This window comes from Aquarana catesbeiana, linkage group LG04 (genome assembly GCF_042186555.1).
Source record: "Aquarana catesbeiana isolate 2022-GZ linkage group LG04, ASM4218655v1, whole genome shotgun sequence".
In the NCBI taxonomy this organism is placed as follows: domain Eukaryota; kingdom Metazoa; phylum Chordata; class Amphibia; order Anura; family Ranidae; genus Aquarana; species Aquarana catesbeiana.
Genome location: NC_133327.1, coordinates 127,265,782 through 127,291,243, shown reverse-complemented (window position 1 = coordinate 127,291,243; position 25,462 = coordinate 127,265,782). Strand labels below are relative to the sequence as shown.

Sequence of the window (25,462 nt, the reverse complement as noted above, 5' to 3'; positions counted from 1 at the left end):
AAATGCAACCGTGTGTATGCTCCATCTGTCTTTTGCCGGCGGAATTCCAGCCAGCAAAAGATTGAGAGCAGGTTCTCTATTTTTCGGTCGGAAAAAGTTCCTATTCGAAAATGCGTTTGTCTGTATGCATTTCGGATGCGCAAAACTCACGCATGCTCGGAAACAATTCGACGCATGCTTGGAAGCATTGAACTTCATTTTCTCGGCTCGTCGTAGTGTTGTATGTCACCGCATTCTTGACGGTCAAAAGTTCAGAGAACTTTTGTGTGACCATGTGTATGCAAGGCAAGCTTGAGCGGAATTCCGTCGGAAAAACCATCCAAGTTTTTTTCCAACATAAAATCCGCTCGTGTGTACGTGGCATTAGAGTTCCACTTACTGATTGCATTTACCGTGTTTTCATTCTGTTCAATTTTGCACTTAATTCATTAACTTTTTGTGATTGGTTATGCGCATGGGACATTTTTTATTATATTTATTTACTGATCGATCTATATGTACAGTATATGAGAACTGATTTGTTAAATGATTTATGTTTATTAGTACTGATGTTCGCTATTTCTTCATGTGCACTGAGGAGATGTTTACAGGGGATTTGTGGCTAGCACCCAAAAACCTAATTTATTTCATTTATTTATTAAGACTAATTTTGTTGCTGCAATTTGTTTATGTATGCACATACTGTAGATCAGCTCTTGTTGAATATTTATCCTGGGTCAGGGAGTCAGAAAGTAATGAATCCATTGAATCAGCATGATAGCCAGGAACATAACTTTTTCAAAAGAGCAGAAAAATATTTTTCTGTCAGCACTGGTTGTGATGAACAACCCAAATTGAACCTGGCAGGATTAGTATGCTGTTTTTAGAGAAGTGTTTGTGTAAAAGAAAACAATGTCTATTTACAGACACCAAGGGTCAGGGACAATGGGTCTGCACACTCGCCCACTCATTATCTCATATAAAAGAGTGAGCTGTGCCATCTGTGAAAATTGAAGTGCAGAGCAGAGGAGGCACTGAGAAGGATGGCTCCGACTTTCCAAACAGCCCTATTTTTCACCATCATTGGTAAGTACAGCTGTTATATTTCTAAGTGGGAAGTTCAGCAATGTTAACATAGATATGAGCAGCTAAATACAAAGGTGCAATTAATAAGCCCATAGGTAGTTTTGGGAACAAATGTAAAGCTAGTATATATTGATGGTATATTAAATAGGCTGACTTTGAAACCCAATTGTTTAATGACTGACATTGAAATAAAGTGTTAGTGGCCCCGCACTTATGGAAAAATGGCCAAGAAGGAGAACTGCTGCCTCTACCAGTACAACCACTTCAGTGGAATGCAAAAGTTAATGGGGGAATAGGAAAAGGTAGAAATGGCACTGTTCTAGGGTGCAATATTACATGTTCCTGTGCAAAAGCAAAAAACAAACAACAAAGTGTCTTGTGGTTAGTGTGAACCAAATAGTGCAAATGCTACCAATGCGCTAGTGCAAGCAGTATTGAATACTGCTGTTTACAATTGCTGTGTTAAATATAATCAATTTCACATGCAAAAAAATTATATATATGTGTGCATTTGCTACAAATTTATATAAAACCTTTTACATAAAGTGACTAGTGTGCATCAAAAAACGTGCCTGAATGATACTCTTCTGTATCAATCTCATGCAATATATACTTTGTTCAAAAATAGTCCATGATTCATTTTAGACAATAATCAAATAATAAAAATAAAAAGTGACAATTGCTCTTCTGGTCCATGCTCAGTGCTTCTTATAAGTTCCCTATAGGAATTGCACTCACTAGAACCATTCACCCCACACAGGAGTATTTCGCCTTCACAGTTCCTGCCACTGTGTAGAACACAAAAGTCTTTTTCCTGTGTCAGCTGTTTGTTTCCATGCTTGCAGTATATGTTGTATATTCCTCCTTTAACTTGCCCTCCGCAATTCCCCTTAATGCCCTGTACACACGAGCGGACTTTTTGACCCGACTGGTCCGACGGACCAAATCTGACAGACAATTCGACTGTGTGTGGGCTTCATCGGATCTTCAGCAGACTGTTTCTGTCGAAAATCTGACGGACTTTAGATATGGAACATGTTTCAAATCTTTATGTTGGAACTCCCCCAGACCCAGTTCCTATTGAAATATCTGCTCGTCTGTATGCTAGTCTGACGGACGAAAACCGACACTAGGGCAACTATTGGCTACTGGCTATGAACTTCCTTATTTTAGTCCGGTCATGCATCATCACGTATGAATCCATTGGACTTTGGTGTGATCCTGTATAGGCAAGTCCGTTCGTTCGAAAGTCCGTCGGAAGTCCGTCAAAAGTCCGTTGAAAGTCCATCGGAAAGACTGTTGGACCTTTGTTGCCGAAAAGTCCGCCCGTGTGTACAGGGCATAACTCTCCTTTCCTCTCCTATCAGAAAACAATGAACATCTTCAATAAAATAATATAATATGTGTATTCTGGAGCAACACATGGACCTTTTTTGTCAGAGTTGTGTGAATGCTGATCTTGCTGTCCCAGATTGGAGGTGCTGTGTGTTCTATCAATCTCCCACTCTCCAGACTAGTGCAGTATGAGAGCCAGCGAATTCTGCATCTCAGCCCCTTACTGCTGTAAGGTAACAGCATGTTATGACAAATCATGGTGGTCAGTAAATCCTCCAATGGCTCGCATCCTATGTTCTTCTTGTGTAGTAGTTGCCAGGGGAAGCGTCAATGGACTAGATATCCTAATATGCCTTGGTAGCCTGATTTATAATCTTCATTAGGGAGGAGCTTGATGTTCAGGTCGAACATGAGTTCGATTCGAACATCGGTGTTCGCCTGTTCGCCGAAGAACGAACATTATGGGGCGTTCGCGGGAAATTCGAGCACCCGCAAATAGCCCCATAATGCACTGCGAGATTGCAGTGCATTGCTGTATGATGATTGGCCAAGGCATGCACCTGACCTGCATGCTCTCTGCTAAGAGAGCCATAATTGGCCAAAGGCAGGGTGCCTTTGGCCAATCATGGCTCAGGGACACTAAGTCCACGCCCCACACTATATAAGGCTGCCTACACGGCGGCCCTGTGTAGTGTTGTTGGTGTGGACAGAGATATAGCTTGATTTAGATTAAGCAGGCAGGTTATTCAGTTAGTGGCAGTGTATTTGATATATATACAGTCAGTCTAGTGTGTATATATATATATATATATATATATATATATATATATATACTCTGCATCCAGTCAGTGTAGCCTAGATCTACATTCTACAGTGCATTCCGTGGGGTACTATTTCTAATCTACTTCAGGCAGTGTATTTGATATATATATACAGTCTTTTATATATATATATATATATATATATATATATATATATTTATACTCTGCAGCTATTCCAGTGTAGCCTATATCTACAGTGCATTCCGTGGTGTACTGTTTCTACTACTTTTCTGGTGGTGTTGTACACAGTACACAATACAGTGCAACCGTAGTGCAGTTACTACTACTTTTCTGGTGGTGTACACATTAAACAATACAGTGCAGCCATAGTGCAGTTGCTACTACTTTTCTGGTGGTGTACACATTATACAATACAGTGCAACCATAGTGCAGTTGCTGTTACTTTTCTGGTGGTGTACACAGTATACAATACAGTGCAGTGTGGTGTTGCAAAACAAAATATACATCATGTCCGGAAGGCCACCAAGGAGAGGCAGACGCTCACAGGCCACTAAAAGAGGGCAAGCAGGCTCTGTGTCTACGGTCAACAGTGCTGGTCGTGGACATGGTGCGTCCTCTGCAGGTGGCCATGGGGCACACTTGTCCTTTTTTTCTGCTTCTGGCCATGTTATTGAGCCAGAACATGCAGAAGAGTTGGTGGAGTGGATAACAAAGCCGTCCTCATCCTCCTCATCCTCTGTCACCCAGGCTCAGAGTAGTTTGCCTTCCAATGCAGCTGCCAAAGCGGCCTATTCCACCAGCTCCTTGTCCACAGTCACTCCTTCCGTAGCCCTACCATCATGTACGGAGGAGTCCCCCGAACTATTCAACCAGAGTGTCGAGTACATGCTGATGGAGGATGCGCAGTGATTAGAAGGCTCTGATATTGGTTCCCAGGTTGAGGAAGGGAGTAACGTGAGCCTAGAGAGAGGGGGTGCCCAAGAAGGACAAGAAACTGGCAGTCATGTTCCCCCAGCCACAGCATACTGCCAAGTTTTCTCCAGTGATGAGGAGGGGGGATGATGAGGTCACTGACTCTACTTGGGTGGCTGATAGAAGAGAGGAGGCGGAGGAGGAGGCACAACTCCAACGAGGCAGGATGTCCTCTAGGGGGCAGCTTAATGGCAGCCACCCTACTACATCACACCACAGAGCTCTGAAGGTGCAGAGTGCTGCTGACTCCCCGCTGATTTTTAAAAGTTCCTTAGTGTGGGCCTTTTTTGACACATGTGCAGCAGATTGCACAGTTGCTGTTTGCAACCTATGTCTGAAGCGGATCAAGCATGGCCAGAACAGCAGCCACTTGGGCACCAAATGCTTGACCAGACATATGACGACCTCCCTTGCAGTCTGTTGGCAACAGCACTTGAAAGACCCACATCAAAGAAAAAGGTGGACTTCTCCTTGCTCCTCATCTGGGATCTCCAACCCCACTATACCTCCAGTCCTCACCAAAACCTGCACTGAGAAGAATGAAGGTATAGCAAAATGTGTCCCAAGTACTTGCAGCCAATCTGCTATCAGTAGACCTCCATCTGATTTTAGCAGGCAAATTTCCCTACCCCAGTTGCTAAACCGTAAAAAGAAATTTGGTCCCAGCCGTCCACATGCTCAGTGTCTGAATGCTAGCTTGGCCAAATTGATAGCAATGCAACTGCTGCCTTTTCAGATGGTAGACTCTGCCCCCTTTCGTGAATTTGTGGAATGTGCTGTACCTCAGTGGCAGGTTCCAAAACGCCATTCCTTTTCACGGAAGGCTATTCCGGCTCTCTACCGGCATGTGGAAGGCAATGTTTTGGCCTCAGCAGTAACTGTCACGGTCAGCAGTAAGGTGCATATTACCGCTGACTCATGGTCTAGCAGGCATGGGCAGGGACATTACCTTTCCTTTATGGCGCACTGGGTAACTCTGCTGGCAGCTGGGAAGGATGCAGGACAGGGTTCAGTATTGTTGGAGCTTGTTCCACCACCACGCCTCCAAAAGGCTAGTGGTGATTCTGTCACAGCTCTCTCCTCCACCCCTCCTCTTCTTCTTCCTCTATGGCCTCTTCTTCTGATTTCTCCTCTGAACCAGCGGTGCTCCGTAAGTGTTCAAAGGCCTACTCAAGCACTCAGGCAAAAAGATGCCATGCGGTGCTTGAGTTGGTCTGCTTAGATGACAGGAGCCACACTGGGGCAGAGATTCTGTCAGCTCTGCAGGGGCAGGCTCAGAAGTGGTTGACGCCATGCCAGCTTCAGCCAGGAATGGTTGTATGCGAAAATGGCACCAACCTTCTCTCCGCCCTCTGAGAGGGACACTTGACCCATGTCCCATGTTTGGCACACGTCCTGAATAAGGTGGTGGTTCGTGAGCAGGTACCCAGGCTTACAGGATCTCCTGAGGCAGGCCGGAAAAGTCTGGTCATTTCCGCAGGTCATACAATGCCAGTGCTCGGCTGGCTGTCATTCAAAGCAAATGCAACCTGCCCACCAACCGCCTCATTTGTGACATGCCTACCAGGTGGAACTCAACATTGGCAATGCTGCAGTGGCTGCACTTGCAGAAGAGGGCCATCAATGAGTACCTGTGTGAGTATGGCACCAGGACAGGGTAAGGGGAGCTTGGCTTTTTTTCGCCACGCCAGTGGCTACTGATCAAGGATACATGCAGTGCCCTGTCACCATTTAAGGAGGCCACAAGGATGGTGAGCAGCGACAAAGCATGCATCAGTGATACTGTCCCTCTTGTCTTCCTGTTGAAGCACACGCTTCATGGAATAATGGACATGGCACTTGAGGCAGAATAGCGGGAGGAAGAGGAGGACTTCCTTACCTCTCAAGGCCCCCTTTATCCAGATAGCATTCCTGTGGGCCCGTCAAACACATAGGAAGAAGAGGAGGAGGAGGAGGTGGAGGATTGTGCAGCATGGATGTAGAGGATAACACTCAGCAGCAGTCTTCAAGGGATGGTTTTCAGTCCCCAGAAACCCAAGGAGTTTCGTGGTTGGGAGGAGTTTCTGACAACGTCATCCTCAGTGACCCAGAGGACTCACAATTGAATGCATCTGCAAACTGCCTGATTCTGCAAAGCCTGCGAAAGGACCCTAGGATTCGTGGTATCAAGGAGAGGGATCATTACTGGCTGGCAACCCTTCTTGATCCACGTTACAAGAACTCATCCTGCCTTCGCAGAGGGAGCAGAGGATGAAACATCTTCAGGAGACCATGAAGAAAGGTTTGTGCAATGCGTATCCAGACCCTGGGAGGTTACAATTTTCTGGTGCTGGACAACGTGTTGCTGAGGGTTCGTTCAGTCAGAGGAAGAGCGGTGGAGAAGGTGGCCGGCTGACCGATGCCTTTAGAAATTTTTCAGCCCTCAGTGCCAAGGTCCGATCAGTTCAAGCAACCATTGTCAGCGTCTGCATTATATGGTGCAGGAATATCTAGGGGCAAGAGCAGACTTGGAGACCTTTCCAACAGACCATCCACTGGATTACTGGGTCTTGAGGTTGGACCACTGGCCAGAACTTGCTCAATATGCAATTGAGCTACTGGCCTGTCCTGCATCCAGCATTCTTTCTGAATGCACATTCAGTGCTGCTGGAGGGTTTGTAACGGATCATAGAGTGCCTGTCCACAGACTCCGTTGATAGGCTCACATTCATAAAAATGAATCAGTCTTGGATCAGCAGCAGCTATCAAGCACCTGATGCTGATATAACTGATTTTTCTATGGATGTGAGATCCCTTAAAGACTGTCTATGCTGAGTGACTAGCCTATTCCTACTCAATCCTGATGATGCTAGCTTCCAACAATATTTTTGGTTTAGGGCATCACCACCACTGCCTAAGGCCCAACATCTCTGCCCCTGTTTAACAGGGGTATGTAATTACAATTTTTGATCAAATATTTCACAGCAGGGCCTGTTCCTGTGCTCAACAAGAGTATCTGTGAGGGATTACATTGTTGTGGCACCACCACCACTGCCTAAGGCCCAATTTTTCTGCCCCTGTTTAACAGAAGCATGTAATTACAATTTTTGATCAAATATTTCACAGCAGGGCCTGTTCCTGAGCCCAACAAGAGTATCTGTGAATAAGGCGCTATACATGTTTATATAAAAAAACTGTCACAAAGAAAAACACTGCATCAAACTCAAATGTGCACATTAATGAGAAAATATGCAAGCAAAAAGTCCATAAGTGAATAAATCCCAACACCAAAACTAAAATCGACAACATTCGGAAATCAATCCATCAGAAAACAACAACCAACCTCACTCAACCAAAGCAAAAAGAGGATAGCGACACGAACATCACTCAACCACATCTTGGCCCCTACCCTAACACATCTCATAAATCAATCATTCAAAGAAGGGACTGTGCCAACCTCCCTCAAGCAAGACATCGTCAAACCCCTGCTAAAGAAAGCCAATCTCGACCCTAAGGACCCTAACTGCCGCAGACCAATAACTAGCCTCCAAGTCATCTCCAAGATTATGGAGAAAGCAGTAGTACAGCAGCTACAACACCACCTGGACACACACCAACTCCTGGACCCTCTGCAATCAGGCTTCTGCCTGGGCCATGGCACAGAAACAGCACTTCTCAAAATATGGGACGACGCCCTTGAAGCAGCAGACGACGGAGAACAGAGTCTCCTGGTACTGTTAGACCTCAGCGCAGCATTCGATACAGTGGACCACAATACTTTACTTGTCCGCCTCGCTGAAGTTGCAGGAGCTACAGGTTCTGCTCTAAGATGGTTTACATCCTTCTTAGAGAATCGCTCCCAGACAGTGAAACTAGGAACATTCACCTCGGAAACCCGGGCAGTCTCCTGTGGAGTCCCTCAAGGCTCACCATTGTCACCAGTACTATTCAACATATACATCCGCCCACTTCTCAATATCATCAGGAAAACCGATCTTTGCTTCCATTCATACGCTGACGACACCCAACTCTACCTTCGCATCAACAAGCAAAAAGACCTTCATCAGCAATTACAGAAATGCCTCACCCTAATAGATGACTGGATGATCACTAGCTCCCTCAAACTCAACGGATCAAAAACAGAACTTCTTCTCCTACAAGCTAACAAAAATTCCAAAATAAAGACTCCATGGACACCTCCCACCATCCTTGGACAGACCATCTATCCAAGCACCAAAGCCAAAAGTCTCAGAGTCATTTTTGACTCAGGAATGCCAATGGATGCACAAATAGGATCAGTGGTGAGCGGATCCCACCATCTCCTCCGCCAGCTACGTAGACTCATCCCCTTCATCCCAGAAGAGGACAAAGCGGCAGTTGTGGGAACAATCATCAATTCCCGACTCGACTACGCAAATTCGCTCTACGTAGGACTACCCCAATATCAGCTTGCGCGCTTACAACTAATCCAAAACACGGCAGCAAGACTGTTAACAGGAAAAAACCCTGGGAATCCATCTCCCCCTCCCTAAAGAGCCTACACTGGCTAACCGTGAAGAATCGGATCACATTCAAGACCCTCTGCCTCACCCACAAATGCATACAAGGAAACGCCCCACTATATCTCCGCGAGAAAATAAAACACTACACACCGAATCGCAGTCTTCGATCAGCTAACCAAAACCTCCTTACCATTCCCAAATACCGCTATAAAGCAAAGGGAGAACGAAGATTCGCAGTCCAAGGACCTCGACTATGGAATGCTCTTCCAACCAACATCCGCATGGAAGTAAACCACCAGGCCTTCAGGAAAAAATTAAAGACCTTCCTTTTCTGAGAAGCTGACAACAGAGAATGCATCCAGCGCCTTGAGGCGATTCAGTTCGCATTTGCAGCGCTTTACAAATCATTCATTCATTCAAATGCTCTGAGATAAAACTTCTATATCTTCCATCACGAGTGCTCCGTATGAAGATGGCCACTCACCAGAGCTGTTTGACCCCTTTTTACAGGAAGGCCAAGAAACACTTTGGGAACCCCAAATTGGTTCCACTTATGGCATGAATCCACTCCAATGGCCACTCAGGAAGAAGCTAGAATGTAAAAAATAACTCCACAGGAGACACAGATGAAAATCCCATAGTGTAGTAATTTTTAATAGCGTAAGAACAGCAGCAATAATAGCAGTTACACTCCCAAAGTGTTTCTTGACCTTCCTGTAAAAAGGGGTCAAACAGCTCTGGTGAGTGGCCATCTTCATACTGAGGACTTGTGGTGGAAGACCTAGAAGTTTTATCTCAGAGCATTCCGTTTTGGTGTTGGGATTTATTCACTTATGGACTTTGGCTTATTTTCTCATTGATGTGCACATTTGAGTCTGATGCAGTGTTTTCTTTGTGTCGGTTTTCTTATATGAACATGTATAGCGCCTTATTTTTTATTTTATAATTTCGTACAGTTCCAGTGATTCGTTCACTTTAAAGAGGGCAGCTGTTTGTTTATATGTTCTCATCCCCACAAGGCGCCATTTTTTTGGTACACATTTTTTGCAATAGTATCTGTGAGGAGTTACGGTGTTGTGGCACCACCGCCACCACTGCCTAAGGCCCAATTTTTCTGCCCCTGTTTAACAGGGGCATGTAATTACAATTTTTGATCTAATATTTCACAGCAGGGCCCATTCCTGTGCCCACCAAGCTTAACTGTGAGGGCTTACAGTGTTGTGGCACCACCACCACTAAAGGCCCAATTTTTCTGCCCCTGTTTAACAGGGGCATGTAATTACAATTTTTGACATAATATTTAACAGCAGGGCCCGTTCCTGCGCCCAACAAGAGTATCTGTGAGGGGTTACAGTGTTGTGGCACCACCACTGCCTAAGGCCCAATTTTTCTTACAGGGGCATGTAATTCAAATTTTTGATCAAATATTTAACAGCAGGGCCTGTTCCTGAGCCCAACAAGAGTATCTGTGAGGGGTTACAGCATTCTTGCATCACGAACACCTAAGGCACAATTTTCTGCAGAGTATATAGGGCAGGCCGTATAGTATATATACTTCTGCTCAGTGTATATAGTGCCTGAGGGCCCCCAATGCCATTTTTTTTATTTGGGTGCAGGGGTCCCCTTAATATCTATACCAGACGCAAAGAGCCTGGTAATGAGCTGGGGGGGCATTTTTCTCAATGATTTTCATCTATATTGCTGGGACCCGACAATACATTACAGCTGCAAGCAGTTTTTAATGATTTTTTTTCCTTTAGAAATGTCATTTTGCTGTGGTACTTTTCTAAACACGAGAAAACTGTGCCACTTTACAAGCATACTATAGACACCCACCAGGCACGATATTTAAAGAAATATTTAATTTTTATTGTTTCACTTTAACCACTAAGCTACCGCCCACCGTCATATGACGGCGGGACGAGGCAGCTCTTGTTCTGGGCGGACGTCATATGACGTGATCGTCCTCCCGAGCCATTAGGGGGTGCGTGCGCGCCGCCGGGGGCACGCGCGCGTGCCCGCTGCGTCGCTCGGGACCCGGTGCGTGTGCCCGGCAGCCACGATGTCCGCCGGGCACCCGCGATTGCCAGGTAACAGAGCAGGTCCGTGGATCTGTGTATGTAAACACAGATCCACGTCCTGTCAGAGAGGAGAGGAGACCGATGGTGTGTCCTTTGTACATAGGGACACCGATCGGTCTCCTTCCCTAGTGAGTCCCCTCCCCCCACAGTTAGAATCACCTCCCTAGGACACACATTAACCCCTCGATCGCCCCCTAGTGTTAACCCCTTCCCTGCCAGTCACATTTACACAGTAATCAATGCATTTTTATAGTACGGATCGCTGTATAAATGTGAATGGTCCCAAAAATGTGTCAAAAGTGTCCGATATGTCCACTGCAATATCACAGTCACAATAAAAATCATAGATTGCCGCCATTACTAGTAAAAAATAAATAAATAAATAAATAAATAAATAAAAATGCTATAAATCTATCCCCTATTTTGTAGACGCTATACCAATCAATATACGCTTATCGCAATTTTTTTTACCAAAAATATGTAGAAGAATACATATCGGCCTAAACTGAGGAAAAAATTTGTTTAAAAAAAAAAAAGGAAATTTATTATAGCAAAAAGTAAAAAATATTGTGTTTTTTCAAAATTGTCCCTCTTCTTTTGTTTATAGCGCAATAAATAAAAACCACAGAGGTAATCAAATACCACCAAAAGAAAGCTCTATTTGTAGGGAAAAAATGATAAAAATTTCATTAGGGTGCAGTGTAACATGACCGCGCAATTGTCATTCAAAGTGCGACAGCGCTGAAAGCTGAAAAATGGCTTGAGCAGGAAGGGGGTGAAAGTGCCCAGTATTGAGGTGGTTAAGCATTCTTTAAATCACTGCTCCCGAAAAAACTGCCTTTTTTACAACTTTTTTTTCATTGATACATGTCCCTTGGGGTAGGACCCGGGTCCCAAAACACTTTTTAGGGCAAAAACTTGCATAAAAGCTTTTAAAATTCACACTTTTGATTTTTCACGTTCGTGTCCCATAGACTTTAACGGTATTCGTGTGTTCAAACAAACTTTTTAGCATGTTCGGATGTTCTGGTGCGAACTGAACCGGGGGGTGTTCGGCTAATCCCTAATCTTCATATATATTGATAGGCTATCTCTATATGCCTCAGTGACAGTGGGCAGCCTCCCAGGTCCATGAACATAGAGTAAAAAAGGAGAGGGGGACACAAATCGTGAAGTATGTAATCACAGATATTTATTTAAGTTTGCAGGTTTAAAAGTACTCACATAGTAAAACAGGTAAAAAAACGAGATCAAAACAAGTAGCGCGCTCGTGGCCTGACATTACTTCCAGTGCCTGTGCAAGCCAATCCAATACGTATCGTCACGATCACGTGACTTCATCAGGGATTTTTGTCTAAAATGAATCATGGACTATTTGGTTCACACTAAGCACAAGACACTTTGTTGTTTGTCTTTTGCTTCTGTTTTGGTTTTAATTCAATTCATTTTTTGTATGATCACATTGGGATCTGTTGACAGTCACACAGGGGCATGTAATATTGCACCCTAGAACAGTGCCATTTCTACCTTTTCCTAATGATTGGCATTGCCCATAAATATAGTTAGTCATCAAGTTACTTAAAGTGTATGTAAACCCAAAATCTATTTTTCATTATGTATGGTTTCATTTCCTACTGAATACAGCATATAAGTTTGTGACCCTCTTACAAAATTTCTTACCTGGAGAACCTGACAGTAAAGCACTTCCTGTTGCTGGCTGACAACACTAAAGCTGGCCATACATAGATCAAAATTCGATCTATGAGCACACTGGTTGTCCATTGATTGACTTGGGTACAACCAGCCTTTCAGGCTTTTTATGTGCGATTACTGCCGTCGGCTATAGCCACTAGCAGTAAACATTGTGTCCCCCCCCCTTCTTGCTGGCAGAATACAGGCAATGGAGGCATTCACCCATCAACACTGTCTGAGTGGGCCTTTGTAAGGAAGGGTATTGTGATGAAAAAAGCTCTTGGGTCTCCCAGTTACTGAAGTTACTGACCACTCAGAACTACAGAATCCCCCCTGTACAATGCCTGGAGCTATTGGGAATATAAATGCCTCTCGAGTCAAGGAGTACCCCTCCTGATATCAAACTGTGTAATGGCGAGCTGTAGATATGGCCTGGGTTACCGACACTCCTATATCTGAAATGTATATGTAGTGGTACCCCCGTGGGGCCGCTGTGTGTAGTAGTTCCACCTGTCACCCTGCTCAGCCCGGCATTTACTTCCAGTCACTCTCTACTAGACAATGAACAGCTTGACATCAGCTTGTTTTTGTTGTTTTATTGAGGGATTAAACTTGTATGGGGTAAAGGGAACTTGGGATGCCCAAATCATTAGTATTAATAGATGAAATAGTCGATTGGAACCTATATTTACAGTCTCTAAAGCGCCAGACTCCTCCAGCACAACGATTCGTAGCCTCCCTGACGGTATTCCCGAGTGTGGCTCAGGGTTAAATTTCAGCACCATTAGCGGTAACCACGAGCCACACTCGGAATTACATCTCAGGATCCTGGTGCGGCTTTACTTACCTTGTCCCCAGGATCCTGCGATGTCCCCCCACGCTGTCTGCGGGCTCCGTCCTCTACCCGAAGCCTCTCTGTGCCAGTCTCTGTTCCCTGTGAGCATCGCGACACACGGGGGCGGAGCCTGGTGGCAAATTAAAAAAAATGTAAAAATCATAACACATACAGTACTGTAATCTTACCTTTTGTCCCCAGTGCTTTGGCCCATGCCCTGCATGCAGTTTTATACTACATATACTGTTCTTTCTCCCTGGAAACTTGAGATTGTCCATAGCAACCAAAAAGTGTCCCTTTACGTCACAAGTGGCTTTAGACCAGCTAGAAAACAACGATAGTAAATTAGAACAATTGCAGAATTGAGCGATAGTGAATCATGGGGAAATGTATTTTATTATTATTATATTATTATTTTTTTTAATTATTTATATTTATTTATTATATTATAATTTATGATTATGTGTTTCAAACTTCATCATACCCGGGATTAGGGATGAGCCAAACACCCCCCGGTTCGGTTCGCACCAGAACCCGCGAACGGACCGAAAGTTCGCACGAACGTTAGAACCCCATTGACGTCTATGGGACTCGAACGTTCGAAATCAAAAGTGCTCATTTTAAAGGCTAATTTGCATGGTATTGTCCTAAAAAGGGTTTGGGGACCCGGGTCCTACCCCAGGGGACATGTATCAATGCAAAAAAAACTTTTAAACACGGCCGTTTTTTCGGGAGCAGTGATTTTAATGATGCTTAAAGTAAAAAAAAAAAAAGTGAAATATTCCTTTAAATATCGTACCTGGGGGGTGTCTATAGTATGCCTGTAAAGTGACGCGTGTTTCCCGGGTTTAGAACAGTCCCTGCACCAAATGTCATTTTTAAAGGAAAAAATCTCATTTAAAACTGCTTGCGGGTTTAATGTCATGTCGGGTCATGGCAATATGGATGAAAATCAGTGAGACAAACGGCATGGGTACCCCCAGTCCATTACCAGGCCCTTTGGGTCTTGTATGGATATTAAGGGGAACCCCGCACCCAAATTAAAATAAGGAAAGGTGTGGGGCCACCAGGCCCTATATACTCTGAACAGCAGTATACAGGCGGTGCAAACAAGACAGGGACTGTAGGTTTGTTGTTAAGTAGAATCTGTTTGTAATTTTGAACATTTTTAACGTGTTTAGCTCCAGCCAAAAAATCTTTTCTAAGCTTTTTGGAAAACATAGGGAAGGGTTATCACCCCTGTGACATTTGTTTTGCTGTCTTTCCTCCTCTTCAGAAGATTTCACCTCACTTTTTTGTCCCAATGAAAAATGTTTTTTGAAAATTTGGGTTTTTTTGTGGAACAAGGATTGGAAAGCATCAGTGGAAAGGAGAAATTGTTTTCCCATATTAACTCTTACAGGAGAGAATTTCCCTTCCTAGGGGTAGATTTCATCTCACTTCCTGTTGTCTCCTTCCGTTTGCAAGTAGGAGTCGTTTGTAAGTTAGATGTTTGAAAGTAGGGTCCTGCCCTATATACTCAGCAGAAATTTGGGACTTAGGTGTTGCTGTGGCCACAACACTGTAAGCCCTCACAGGGCCCTGCTGTGAAATATTAGATCAAGAATTGTAATTACATGCCCCTGTTGAACAGGAGCTGAAAAATTAGGCCTTAGGCACTGGTGCTGGTGCCACAACACTGCAACCCCTCACAGACACTCTAGTTGGAACGCAGGAACGAGCCCTGCTGCAAAGTATTGCTTCAAAAATTGTAATTACACGCCCCTGTTAGACAGGGGCAGAAAAATTGGGCCTTAGGCACTGGTGCTGGTGCCACAACACTGCAACCCCTCACAGACACTCTAGTTGGAACGCAGGAACGAGCCCTGCTGCAAAGTATTGCATCAAAAATTGTAATTACACGCCCCTGTTAGACAGGGGCAGAAAAATTGGGCCTTAGGCACTGGTGCTGGTGCCACAACACTGCAACCTCTCACAGACACTCTAGTTGGAACGCAGGAACGAGCCCTGCTGCAAAGTATTGCATCAAAAATTGTAATTACACGCCCCTGTTAGACAGGGGCAGAAAAATTGGGCCTTAGGCACTGGTGCTGGTGCCACAACACTGCAACCCCTCACAGACACTCTAGTTGGAATGCAGGAACGAGCCCTGCTGCAAAGTATTACATCAAAAATTGTAATTACACGCCCCTGTTAAACAGGGGCTGAAAAATTGTGCCTTAGGCACTGGTGGTGACGCCCAGAACCAAAAATGTTCTTACAAGCTATCAGCGTGATGATTGAGGAGGAAGAGGATAATTACTCAGGGATAGTCACTCAGCATCAGCATAGGCAGTCTTTGAAGGGATCTGAGATTTCAAAAAAAATTATTCGGTTACATCAGCATCAGGTGCTTGGTAGCTGGTGGTGATCCAAGACTCATTCATTTTTATGAAGGTCAGCCGATCGACCGAGTCGGTGGACAGACGCACCCTGTGATCGGTTACCACGCCTCCAGCAGCACTGAATGTGCGTTCCGAAAGAACGCTGGATGCAGGACAGGCCAGTAGCTCAATTGCATACTGTGCAAGCTCTGGCCAGTGATCCATCCTCAAGACCCAGTAACCCAGAGGATTTTCGGTGGGAAAGGTGTCCAAGTCTGATCTTGCCCCTAGGTATTCCTGCACCATGTAAAACAGACGCTGGCGATGGTTGCTGGAACCGATCATACCTTGGGGCTGCGGACCAAAAAATTGTCTGAACGCATCGGTCAGACGGCCACCTTCTCCACCGCTCCTTCTTTGACTGACCGAAGCCTCAGCAACACGTTGTCCAGAAACAGGAGTTTGTAACCTCCCAGTCTCTGGGAATGCGTTGCACAGACCTTTCTGCAAGGCCTCCCGAAGATGTTTCATCCTCTGCTCCCTCTGCGATGGCAAGATAAGGTCCGCAACCTTACCCTTGTAACGTGGATCAAGGAAGGTTGCCAGCCAGTATTGGTCCTTCTCCTTGATACCACGAATACGAGGATCCTTACGCAGGCTTTGCAGGATCAGGGAGGCCATGCAGCGTAGGTTTGCTGAGGCATTCGGTCCGGAGTCCTCTGGGTCACTAGGGACAACAACGTCCGCAGCCACCTCCTCCCAGCCACGTACAAGTCCATGTGTTCCTTGGGACTGATCCCTTAAAGACTGCTGCTGATGCTGAGTGCCAGGCTCCACCTCCATACTGACACAATCTTCCTCCTCCTCCTCCTCCTCCTCGTCCTCTTCCTGTGGGATCGGCGGGCACGCAGGAACACTGTCTGGATAAAGGGGGCCTTGAGAGCTAAGGAAGTCCTCCTCTTCCTGCCTCTGTTCTGCCTCAAGTGCCCTGTCCATTATTCCACGCAGCATGTGCTCCAACAGGTGGACAAGGGGGACAGTGTCACTGATGCATGCACTGTCAGTGCTCACCATCCTCGTGGCCTCCTCGAATGGTGACAGGACAGTGCATGCATCCCTGATCATGGCCCACTGGCGTGGGGAAAAAAAACCAAGCTCCCCTGACCCTGTCCTGGTGCCATAGTCGCACAGGTACTCATTGATGGTCCTCTGCTGCGTGTGCAGCCGCTGCAGCATGGCCAACGTTGAGTTCCACCTGGTGGGCATGTCACAGATTAGGCGGTTCTTGGGCAGGTTAAACTCCTTTTGGAGGTCCGTCAGCCGAGCACTGGCATTATATGACCGGCGGAAATGCACACAGACTTTCCTGGCCTGCCTCAGGACATCCTGTAAGCCCGGGTACCTGCCCAAGAACCGCTGCACCACCAAGTTAAGGACGTGAGCCAAACAGGGCACATGGGTCATTTGTCCCTGTCGGAGGGCAGAGAGGAGGTTGGTGCCATTGTCGTAAACCACCATTCCTGCCTTAAGTTGGCGTGGCGTCAACCACCTCTGAACCTGCCCCTGCAGAGCTGACAGAACCTCTGCCCCAGTGTGGCTCCTGTCCCCCAAGCACACCAGCTCAAGCACCGCATGGCATCTTTTGGCCTGCGTACTTGCGTAGCCCCTTGAACGACTACGGAGCACCGCTGGTTCCGAGGAAGAGGCCATGGAAGAAGAAGAAGAGGAGGGGGTGGAGGAGAGAGGTGTGTCACAATCATTAGCATTTTGGAGGCGTGGTGGCGGAACAACCTCCAACACTACTGCACCTTGTCCTGCATCCTTCCCAGCTGCCAGCAGAGTCACCCAATGCGCCGTGAAACTTAGGTAACGTCCCTGTCCATGCCTGCTGGACCATGAGTCAGCGGTAATATGCACCTTACCGCTGACCGCCCTGTCCAGCGAGGCATGGACATTGCCTTCCACATGCCGGTAGAGAGCCGGAATCGCCTTCCGTGAGAAAAAGTGGCGTTTGGGTACCTGCCACTGAGGAACCGCACATTCCACAAACTCACGGAAGGGGGCAGAGTCTACCAACTGAAAAGGCAGCAGTTGAAGTGCTAGCAATTTTGCCAAGCTAGCATTCAACCGCTGGGCATGTGGATGGCTGGGAGCAAACTTCTTTCGGCGGTGCAGCAGCTGGGGCAGGGAAATTTGCCTGGTACAATCTGACGTCGGTGTACCAAAAGCAGATTGCCCACAAGTACTTGGCTGTGACACACCTAATTCTACACCTTCATTCCTCTCACTGCAGGTCTCAGAGAGGACTGAAGGTCTAGTGGGGTTGGAAATCTCAGCTGATGAGGAGCAAGGAGAGATCCTCTTTGTTCTTTGGTGTGGGTCTTTTAGATACGCTTGCCAACGAACTGCATGGCAGGTCAACATATGTCTGGTCAAGCATGTGGTACCCAAGCGGGAGATGTTTTGGCCACGCGAGATACGCTTGAGACATATGTTGCAAATAGCAGCGGTGCGATCTGATGCACTCGTCTCAAAAAAGGCCCACACCAAAGAACTTTTTGAATAACGCGCAGAGACTGCAGCGCCCTGCACATGTGGAGCTTTGGGGTGTGATGCAGTCAATGTGCTGCCCTTAGGCTGGCCCCTGGAGGGCATCCTGCCTCGTTGGTGATGTGCCGCCGCCTCCTCCTCCTCCTCCTCCTCCTCCTCCTCTCTCCTATCAGGCACCCACGTTGAGTCAGTGACCTCATCATCCCCTCCCTCCTCATCACTGGAGCAAACCTGGCAGTATGCTGCAGCAGGGGGAGCATGACTGCCAGATTGCTGTCCTTCTTGGGCACCCCCTCTGTCCGTGCTCATGTTACTGCCTTCATCGAGCTCAGTATCGTCATCAGAGCCTTCCAAACGCTGGGCATCCTCCTGGAGCATGTACCCAACACTGTGGTCAAACAGTTCGAGGGAATCCTCATGAGGACATGGTGGAGCTAGGGAAGGAGTCACTGATGACATTGAGCTGAGGGAAGAGGCCGCTGCTTTGCCAGACAAAGCACCCTGGGCATGGGTGAGAGAGGATGAGGAGGATGAGGACGGCTTGGTCATCCACTCGACCAAGTCTTCCGCATGTTGCGGCTCAACACGGCCAGCTGCCGAAAAAAAGGCCAAGCGTGTCCCATGGCCACGTGCTGATGAGGATGCACCGTCTCCACGACCAGCACTAGACACAGAGCCTGCTTGCCCTCTCTTATTGGCTTGTGACTGTCTGCCTCTCCTTCTTGGCCTTCCAGACATACTAATGGCCTGTAGCTGCACTAAGCTGGGATAGAACACCTGTAATTTTCTTCAGGTAGCTTTATATACTGTAACCAGACAAGCCTGCCTGTCAGTAGGAAGATAACAGGAACGGATCTAGCTGAACACTGTGAGCAGGACGCACTGTACTAAATGTAAATAGTCTAGCTGCCTGACCGTGGTACTAATAGGATCAAATAGAACACCTGTAATTTTCTTCAGGTAGCTTTATATACTGTAACCAGACAAGCCTGCCTGTCAGTAGGAAGATAACAGGAACGGATCTAGCTGTACACTGTGAGCAGGACGCACTGTACTAAATGTAAATAGTCTAGCTGCCTGACCGTGGTACTAATAGGATCAAATAGAACACCTGTAATTTTCTTCAGGTAGCTTTATATACTGTAACCAGACAAGCCTGCCTGTCAGTAGGAAGATAACAGGAACGGATCTAGCTGAACACTGTGAGCAGGACGCACTGTACTAAATGTAAATAGTCTAGCTGCCTGACCGTGGTACTAATAGGATCAAATAGAACACCTGTAATTTTCTTCAGGTAGCTTTATATACTGTAACCAGACAAGCCTGCCTGTCAGTAGGAAGATAACAGGAACGGATCTAGCTGAACACTGTGAGCAGGACGCACTGCACTAAATGTAAATAGTCTAGAAGATAACAGGAACGGATCTAGCTGAACACTGTGAGCAGGACGCACTGCACTAAATGTAAATAGTCTAGAAGATAACAGGAACGGATCTAGCTGAACACTGTGAGCAGGACGCACTGCACTAAATGTAAATAGTCTAGAAGATAACAGGAACGGATCTAGCTGAACACTGTGAGCAGGACGCACTGCACTAAATGTAAATAGTCTAGAAGATAACAGGAACGGATCTAGCTGAACACTGTGAGCAGGACGCACTGCACTAAATGTAAATAGCAGGAACGGATCTAGCTGAACACTGTGAGCAGGACGCACTGCACTAAATGTAAATAGCAGGAACGGATCTAGCTGAACACTGTGAGCAGGACGCACTGTACTAAATGTAAATAGCAGGAACGGATCTAGCTGAACACTGTGAGCAGGACGCACTGCACTAAATGTAAATAGCAGGAACGGATCTAGCTGAACACTGTGAGCAGGACGCACTGCACTAAATGTAAATAGCAGGAACGGATCTAGCTGAACACTGTGAGCAGGACGCACTGCACTAAATGTAAATAGCAGGAACGGATCTAGCTGAACACTGTGAGCAGGACGCACTGCACTAAATGTAAATTGCAGGAACGGATCTAGCTGAACACTGTGAGCAGGACGCACTGCACTAAATGTAAATAGTCTAGAAGATAACAGGAACGGATCTAGCTGAACACTGTGAGCAGGACGCACTGCACTAAATGTAAATAGCAGGAACGGATCTAGCTGAACACTGTGAGCAGGACGCACTGCATTAAATGTAAATAGTCTAGATAGAAGATAACAGGAACGGATCTAGCTAAACTGAATACAGTGTATATATATATATGCAACACCTGGGATGCATATATATACACAATACACTGTAAGTGCAGCTAACTGACTGACTGTTCTGCCTAATCTATCTAACTCAAATCAAATGACACTGTCTCTCTCTCTCTCTATCTCTCAGCACACCGGAACACACACTACACAGGGCCGCCGTGCAGGCGGCCTTATATAGTGTGGGGTGTGTACTAAATCCCCTGAGCCATAATTGGCCAAAGCCACCCTGGCTTTGGCCAATTACAGCTCTCTCTACTGACGGCGCTGTGATTGGCCAAGCATGCGGGTCATAGTGCATGCTTGGCCAATCATCAGCCAGCAATGCACTGCGATGCCGCAGTGAATTATGGGCCGTGACGCGCCACACGAATTTAGCGCGAACGGCCCATATCGTTCGCAATTCGGCGAACGGGCGAACAACCCATGTTCGACTCGAACACGAAGCTCATCCCTACCCGGGATGTCTACTAGACTCTTGGTGGACAGATCTAGGTGTGTTATTGCTAAGAATTATAGACCTACAATATAAAATGCCAAATTTCTATGCAAAATAATTGTACCGCAAAAATCTGAAATAATCATACCGCCAGGGAGGTTAATGAACTGTTCCTCTACTGTGCAATACTCAGTTCTTGGCACAGCTAGCACATGGTTAGGCCCAGCTCTGAATTAGGCCTAACATTGAAGGATTTGTCATTTGCTGGCAGGGACCACGGGCCCCTTTGGTGTAGCAACCATTAGCAACAGAAAAGTGTCTTTTAGTGCCAGCTGTATCAAGGTGGACTACTGGTTCCAGTCAGTCCTATGCAGACTCTGCCAGCCCTCCTGGCTGCAGCAGCCTGTCTCCAACGCTAGTAACATCACAGTGTCTCCCTCTGGCTCTACATCCACTCCTGGCATGCCTCTCCCAGATCTTCCGACTGTACCTGTCGCTCACCGACCCACAGGTGAATCCCTCCTAAAATCCCTCCTAAAGATTTGCCCAGCAGTGTTCCCCGCTGTCCTCTCCTGCTCCTGATCAGGACACCCCTTATTCTCTGATAGAAACCAAATGGCTCCTGGTAGGCCGACCCACTTTTACAACCAGTACCCGATCTCTGTAAATAGCACGTCCCAGCCTCCATTCCTGACAAATGTTCACAAAACGGGCCCAGGCATCACTCTCTGGCACCCGCAGAGGCTTTAGAGCATGCAGAAAGTCCCAGATCATGTCATCCTCCCACTTCTCCCGGGAGTGCTCAACAGTGTCCATGATCTAGGGAGAGACATAGAGGTAATCCAAGCCCCACTACAGGGCAACCTTCCTCTGTACCTCTCACTGGAAGTGGGAAAACTGGGGTAACTCCTTAAGTATTCCTTTCCCTGGCAGGATATGGGTATCTGGATACCTCATAACCCACTGGCGATAGAAAAAGCTGACTTTGGTTGAGGGTTCCTGTGGCCTCCTCCAATTCCAACACCGGCTCTTATCTATACCCAGTCTCAGATTGAGACTCCAAGTGACGAGAATCTCCTGTTTCCCCTTCCTTCTCATCTGAACTCTAATCAGGGGATGACCATTCCACCAGTTTCTCCATAGAACCAAACTCTGACAACAGTCTGTGAGAACCCTAATCTATGGCCCTGTCCTTGCACTCCCCATCCAGCTCACCTGGGGCCGCACCCCCCACCAGAACTAGCTCCTTCTGGACTGGGATAGCTAACGTCACAATGGCAGCCGGCATTTCAGGGACATCTAGCTCCTGCACAACAGTACTTACAGTTGTTAAGTCCCCGACCAGGCTGCGGGCCACAACAGTCTCTTGTTCTGCTCCTATGTCTTCAGTAACTGAGGAGGCTTTGCCAGGCTGCAACATCCCTGCACCTTTGGGGGTTGAGCTTCCAGCCTCTCGAGTCCTCCGTGGCTGTGGTACACAGAGTCCTGACAGCAGATTCACGTTGTTATACTGCAGCTCCTGCTGGACGGGTCCCAGCCGGATGAGTAGCTACCCACGATGGTCGCACCGGGCCCAAGCAGTAATCTCTGCTTTTGGGATCTGGCACTCGGGACAGAGCAGGCAGAGTTGCTCTGCTCCATCTATTACCCCCAAGGCAAGTCCTCTGTGCGGCCCCAGCCGGACGCCACTGTACACCAGCACCGCACCTGCATGTCAAACAACCACTGCAAAGTGGGCATTAGCCGATTACCCTCCACCATCTTTCTCCTCTGCCTCGTGTCTGTTGCTAGCAGGAACTTTTTAGTTTCCTCCAGGGCGTGGCACCTCCCTCCAGCTTCCCGATGGCCAGGCGCCTGTGGAACTGATAATCAAGCTCCTCCTTGAACCCTCCCTGCTGTAACCCACTGTTAGATGAACTTTTGGCTAGGCTTGTCTAAATTTACCTGCACTGGCTAACAAAAAAAAACGAACTCTAGCAGCTACCTACCTAAGGTAGAGGATGCTCCATATAGAAAGCCCCTGCAGGATTCTTAGGCTGAAAGATGCAGTTGTAATTCTGGCATATTCCAGGCACTGGGAGAAGGCTGCCCTTAAATAATCTACTACACATGGGGGTTGATTTACTAAAACTGGAGAGTGCAAAATTTGGTGCAGCTCTGCATAGAAACCAACCAGCTTCCAGGTCTTTTTGTCAAAGTTTAATTGAACAAGCTGAAGTTAGAAGCTGATTGGCTACCATGCACAGCTGCACCAGATTTTGTGCTTTCCAGTTTTAGTAAATTAACCCCAGTGAGTGTAGACCACCATACACACAGATCTGAATTTTTGTATTTGTTTCATGTAACAATTTTGATACCAGTTCTCAGCAAAAATCTTTTTCATGGGGCAGGTTTGATTCACAATCTACATTGAGATTACATCTATAATAGATATCATCTCTTTTAGAGACAGACTACAAATTACAATACATCAACAAATATCTGGATAAATATCACATACAATGTGAACACATAGTAAAGGTGTCATAACACCAAAATTGTTGAGTAATTGATGTTGAAACACTTAAAAATTAAAATATAAAAAATAATAAAAGTGAGTCCAAAAACATACAATGACTGTATCACCCAAGTGATAAAAAAGTGAATAAATAGATAAATATGAAGTCCATCTAAAAACTGTGCAATCCTTGATCATATGGAGAAATAGTGCTCGATCCACCACCAAGGAATGTAGAATGGCCGCTTACCAGAGACCCATGACCCCCCACTACAGAGGATCAGGGAGACCCTGAATGGGAAATTATCCTCCGGAACGTATCCAGTAAGCCAAACCCAAGCTTGTTAGTGGTGTGGTATCAAATCCAAAACACAGCCACCGGATTAACAAAACTCAAAGTTTTAAAGGTTATACACTATTGGAGCCTTTTATCTTTCATGATGTGACCATCCATCTATGAGCTGGAAGGAACAAGGTACAGTCTGAAGTATTGTTAATCTGGTGGCTGTGTTTTGGATATGATACCACACCACTATTCCTCCATATGATCAAGGATTGCACAGTTTTTTGATGGACTTCATATTTATCTATTTATTCACAGTCATTGTATGTTTTTGGACTCACTTTTATTATTTTTTATATTTTTATTTTTAAGTGTTTCAACATCAATTACTCAACATTTTTGGTGTTATGACACCTTTACTATGTGTTCACATCGTATGTGATATTTATCCAGATATTTGTTGATGTGTCATTAATCGCATATATGCACACAGGTTTTTACCGCAATTCTATATTTTTACCATATATATCACACTGTGTTTATGTTGCACAGGAGAGTTGCTGCTTTTTAGTTTACATAATCATTTATCATCACTTATTTTTCACCAGAGCGCAGTTTCTTTTTTTCTTTTTCCTACAAATTACAATAACTGAACATTTATACTCCCAGTTGTGGGAATCTGTGAAAAAAAAATTGTAATTTTTCTAGACCTTGCTGGTCCAAATAAAAGTTGATATGCTGTATAGCATAGTAAATTAAGCCTCTCCTTTAATCCATTTAGGCTTGCAGATATAGCTTTCTGCCAACAGCCATCAGATTTTTATTTCTTTATTTTAAATTGTATGCAACTTTCCAAAATTCTCTCGGCTCTGGACCTAATCGGACTGCTAGTGTTAAAGGCAGTCCATTTAAAATTGATTTTTTTAGAGCAGGGGTATCCAAACTTTTCAGTATGAAGGTCGCATCATAAATTTTACAAATATGGGCGGCCAATTAAAAAAAATAGTTTCATAAATGAACAAATTTAATTTAAATGAGTAAATACGTTTTGCTTTCAGCTTTTGTACAATTTAAAACAACAGAAAACACTTCATTAAAACAAAGCAAAAAAATTCCAGATAAACGTGAGCCTATTGGAGTTCCCCCTTCAAGGTAGAGTCCCTGTTACATCAGAATCCCCATCAGAGTCACCCCTTACATCAGAGTCCCTCCTTTCACTGGAGTCCCTATCACAGTCCCTCCTTTCATTGGACTCCCTTCTTATATCCAGGTCCCAATCAAAGACCTCTCTTACATCACAGAGGACCACTTCATATCTTGCAGCGGGGTCAAATTAGGCCAATGGGCCAATGGGCTATAACTTGTTGACCGCTGTTTCAGAGTATGTTTCATTTTGTTTACAGTGCAGCCCACCGCAAAGCATGTAATTGCAACACAGGTGCATTCTGGTGCTGTATTGGGATGCTATTAAAAATTAATGGCACTGCAAAGCACCAATGTGTATGTACTGCGTTACTGCACATTACTGCAATATGCTGGTGAAAATGAGCTCTAAATCTTTGCTATTTCCTAGGAGAGCTCATATAGACTAAAGTCAGCTAAAGTGCCTCTGGAGATGCCCTCTTTCTACATGCTGTGCGTTTTTTTTTGTTTGTTTTTTATTTTGTACATATGTTTTTGGAAATTTCATGAAGGCATGTGCTGTATTAAAGCTTTTTAATTTACAGGTCCTCGAATTGAAACATTAACTCGAAGTAATATAATATTTAATCAAAACAATGATGCTGTTATCTTAACTTAACTAACTAACTAACTAACTAACTAACTAAC

General features: G+C 45.6%; 1 protein-coding gene across 8 annotated transcripts in view; it reads left to right on the top strand.

The window, feature by feature from the left end:
• The first annotated feature begins 941 nt into the window (after nt 1-941).
• LOC141139448 (thyroglobulin-like) overlaps nt 942-25,462 on the top strand; it is a 152,548-nt gene continuing 128,027 nt past the window's right edge. For all 8 annotated transcript variants that reach the window (XM_073625534.1, XM_073625536.1, XM_073625540.1 and 5 more), the window contains exon 1: nt 942-1,065. In XM_073625534.1, the coding sequence (XP_073481635.1) occupies nt 1,023-1,065 (43 nt within the window). In that variant the 5' untranslated portion in view covers nt 942-1,022. The remainder of the gene's footprint in view (nt 1,066-25,462) is intronic.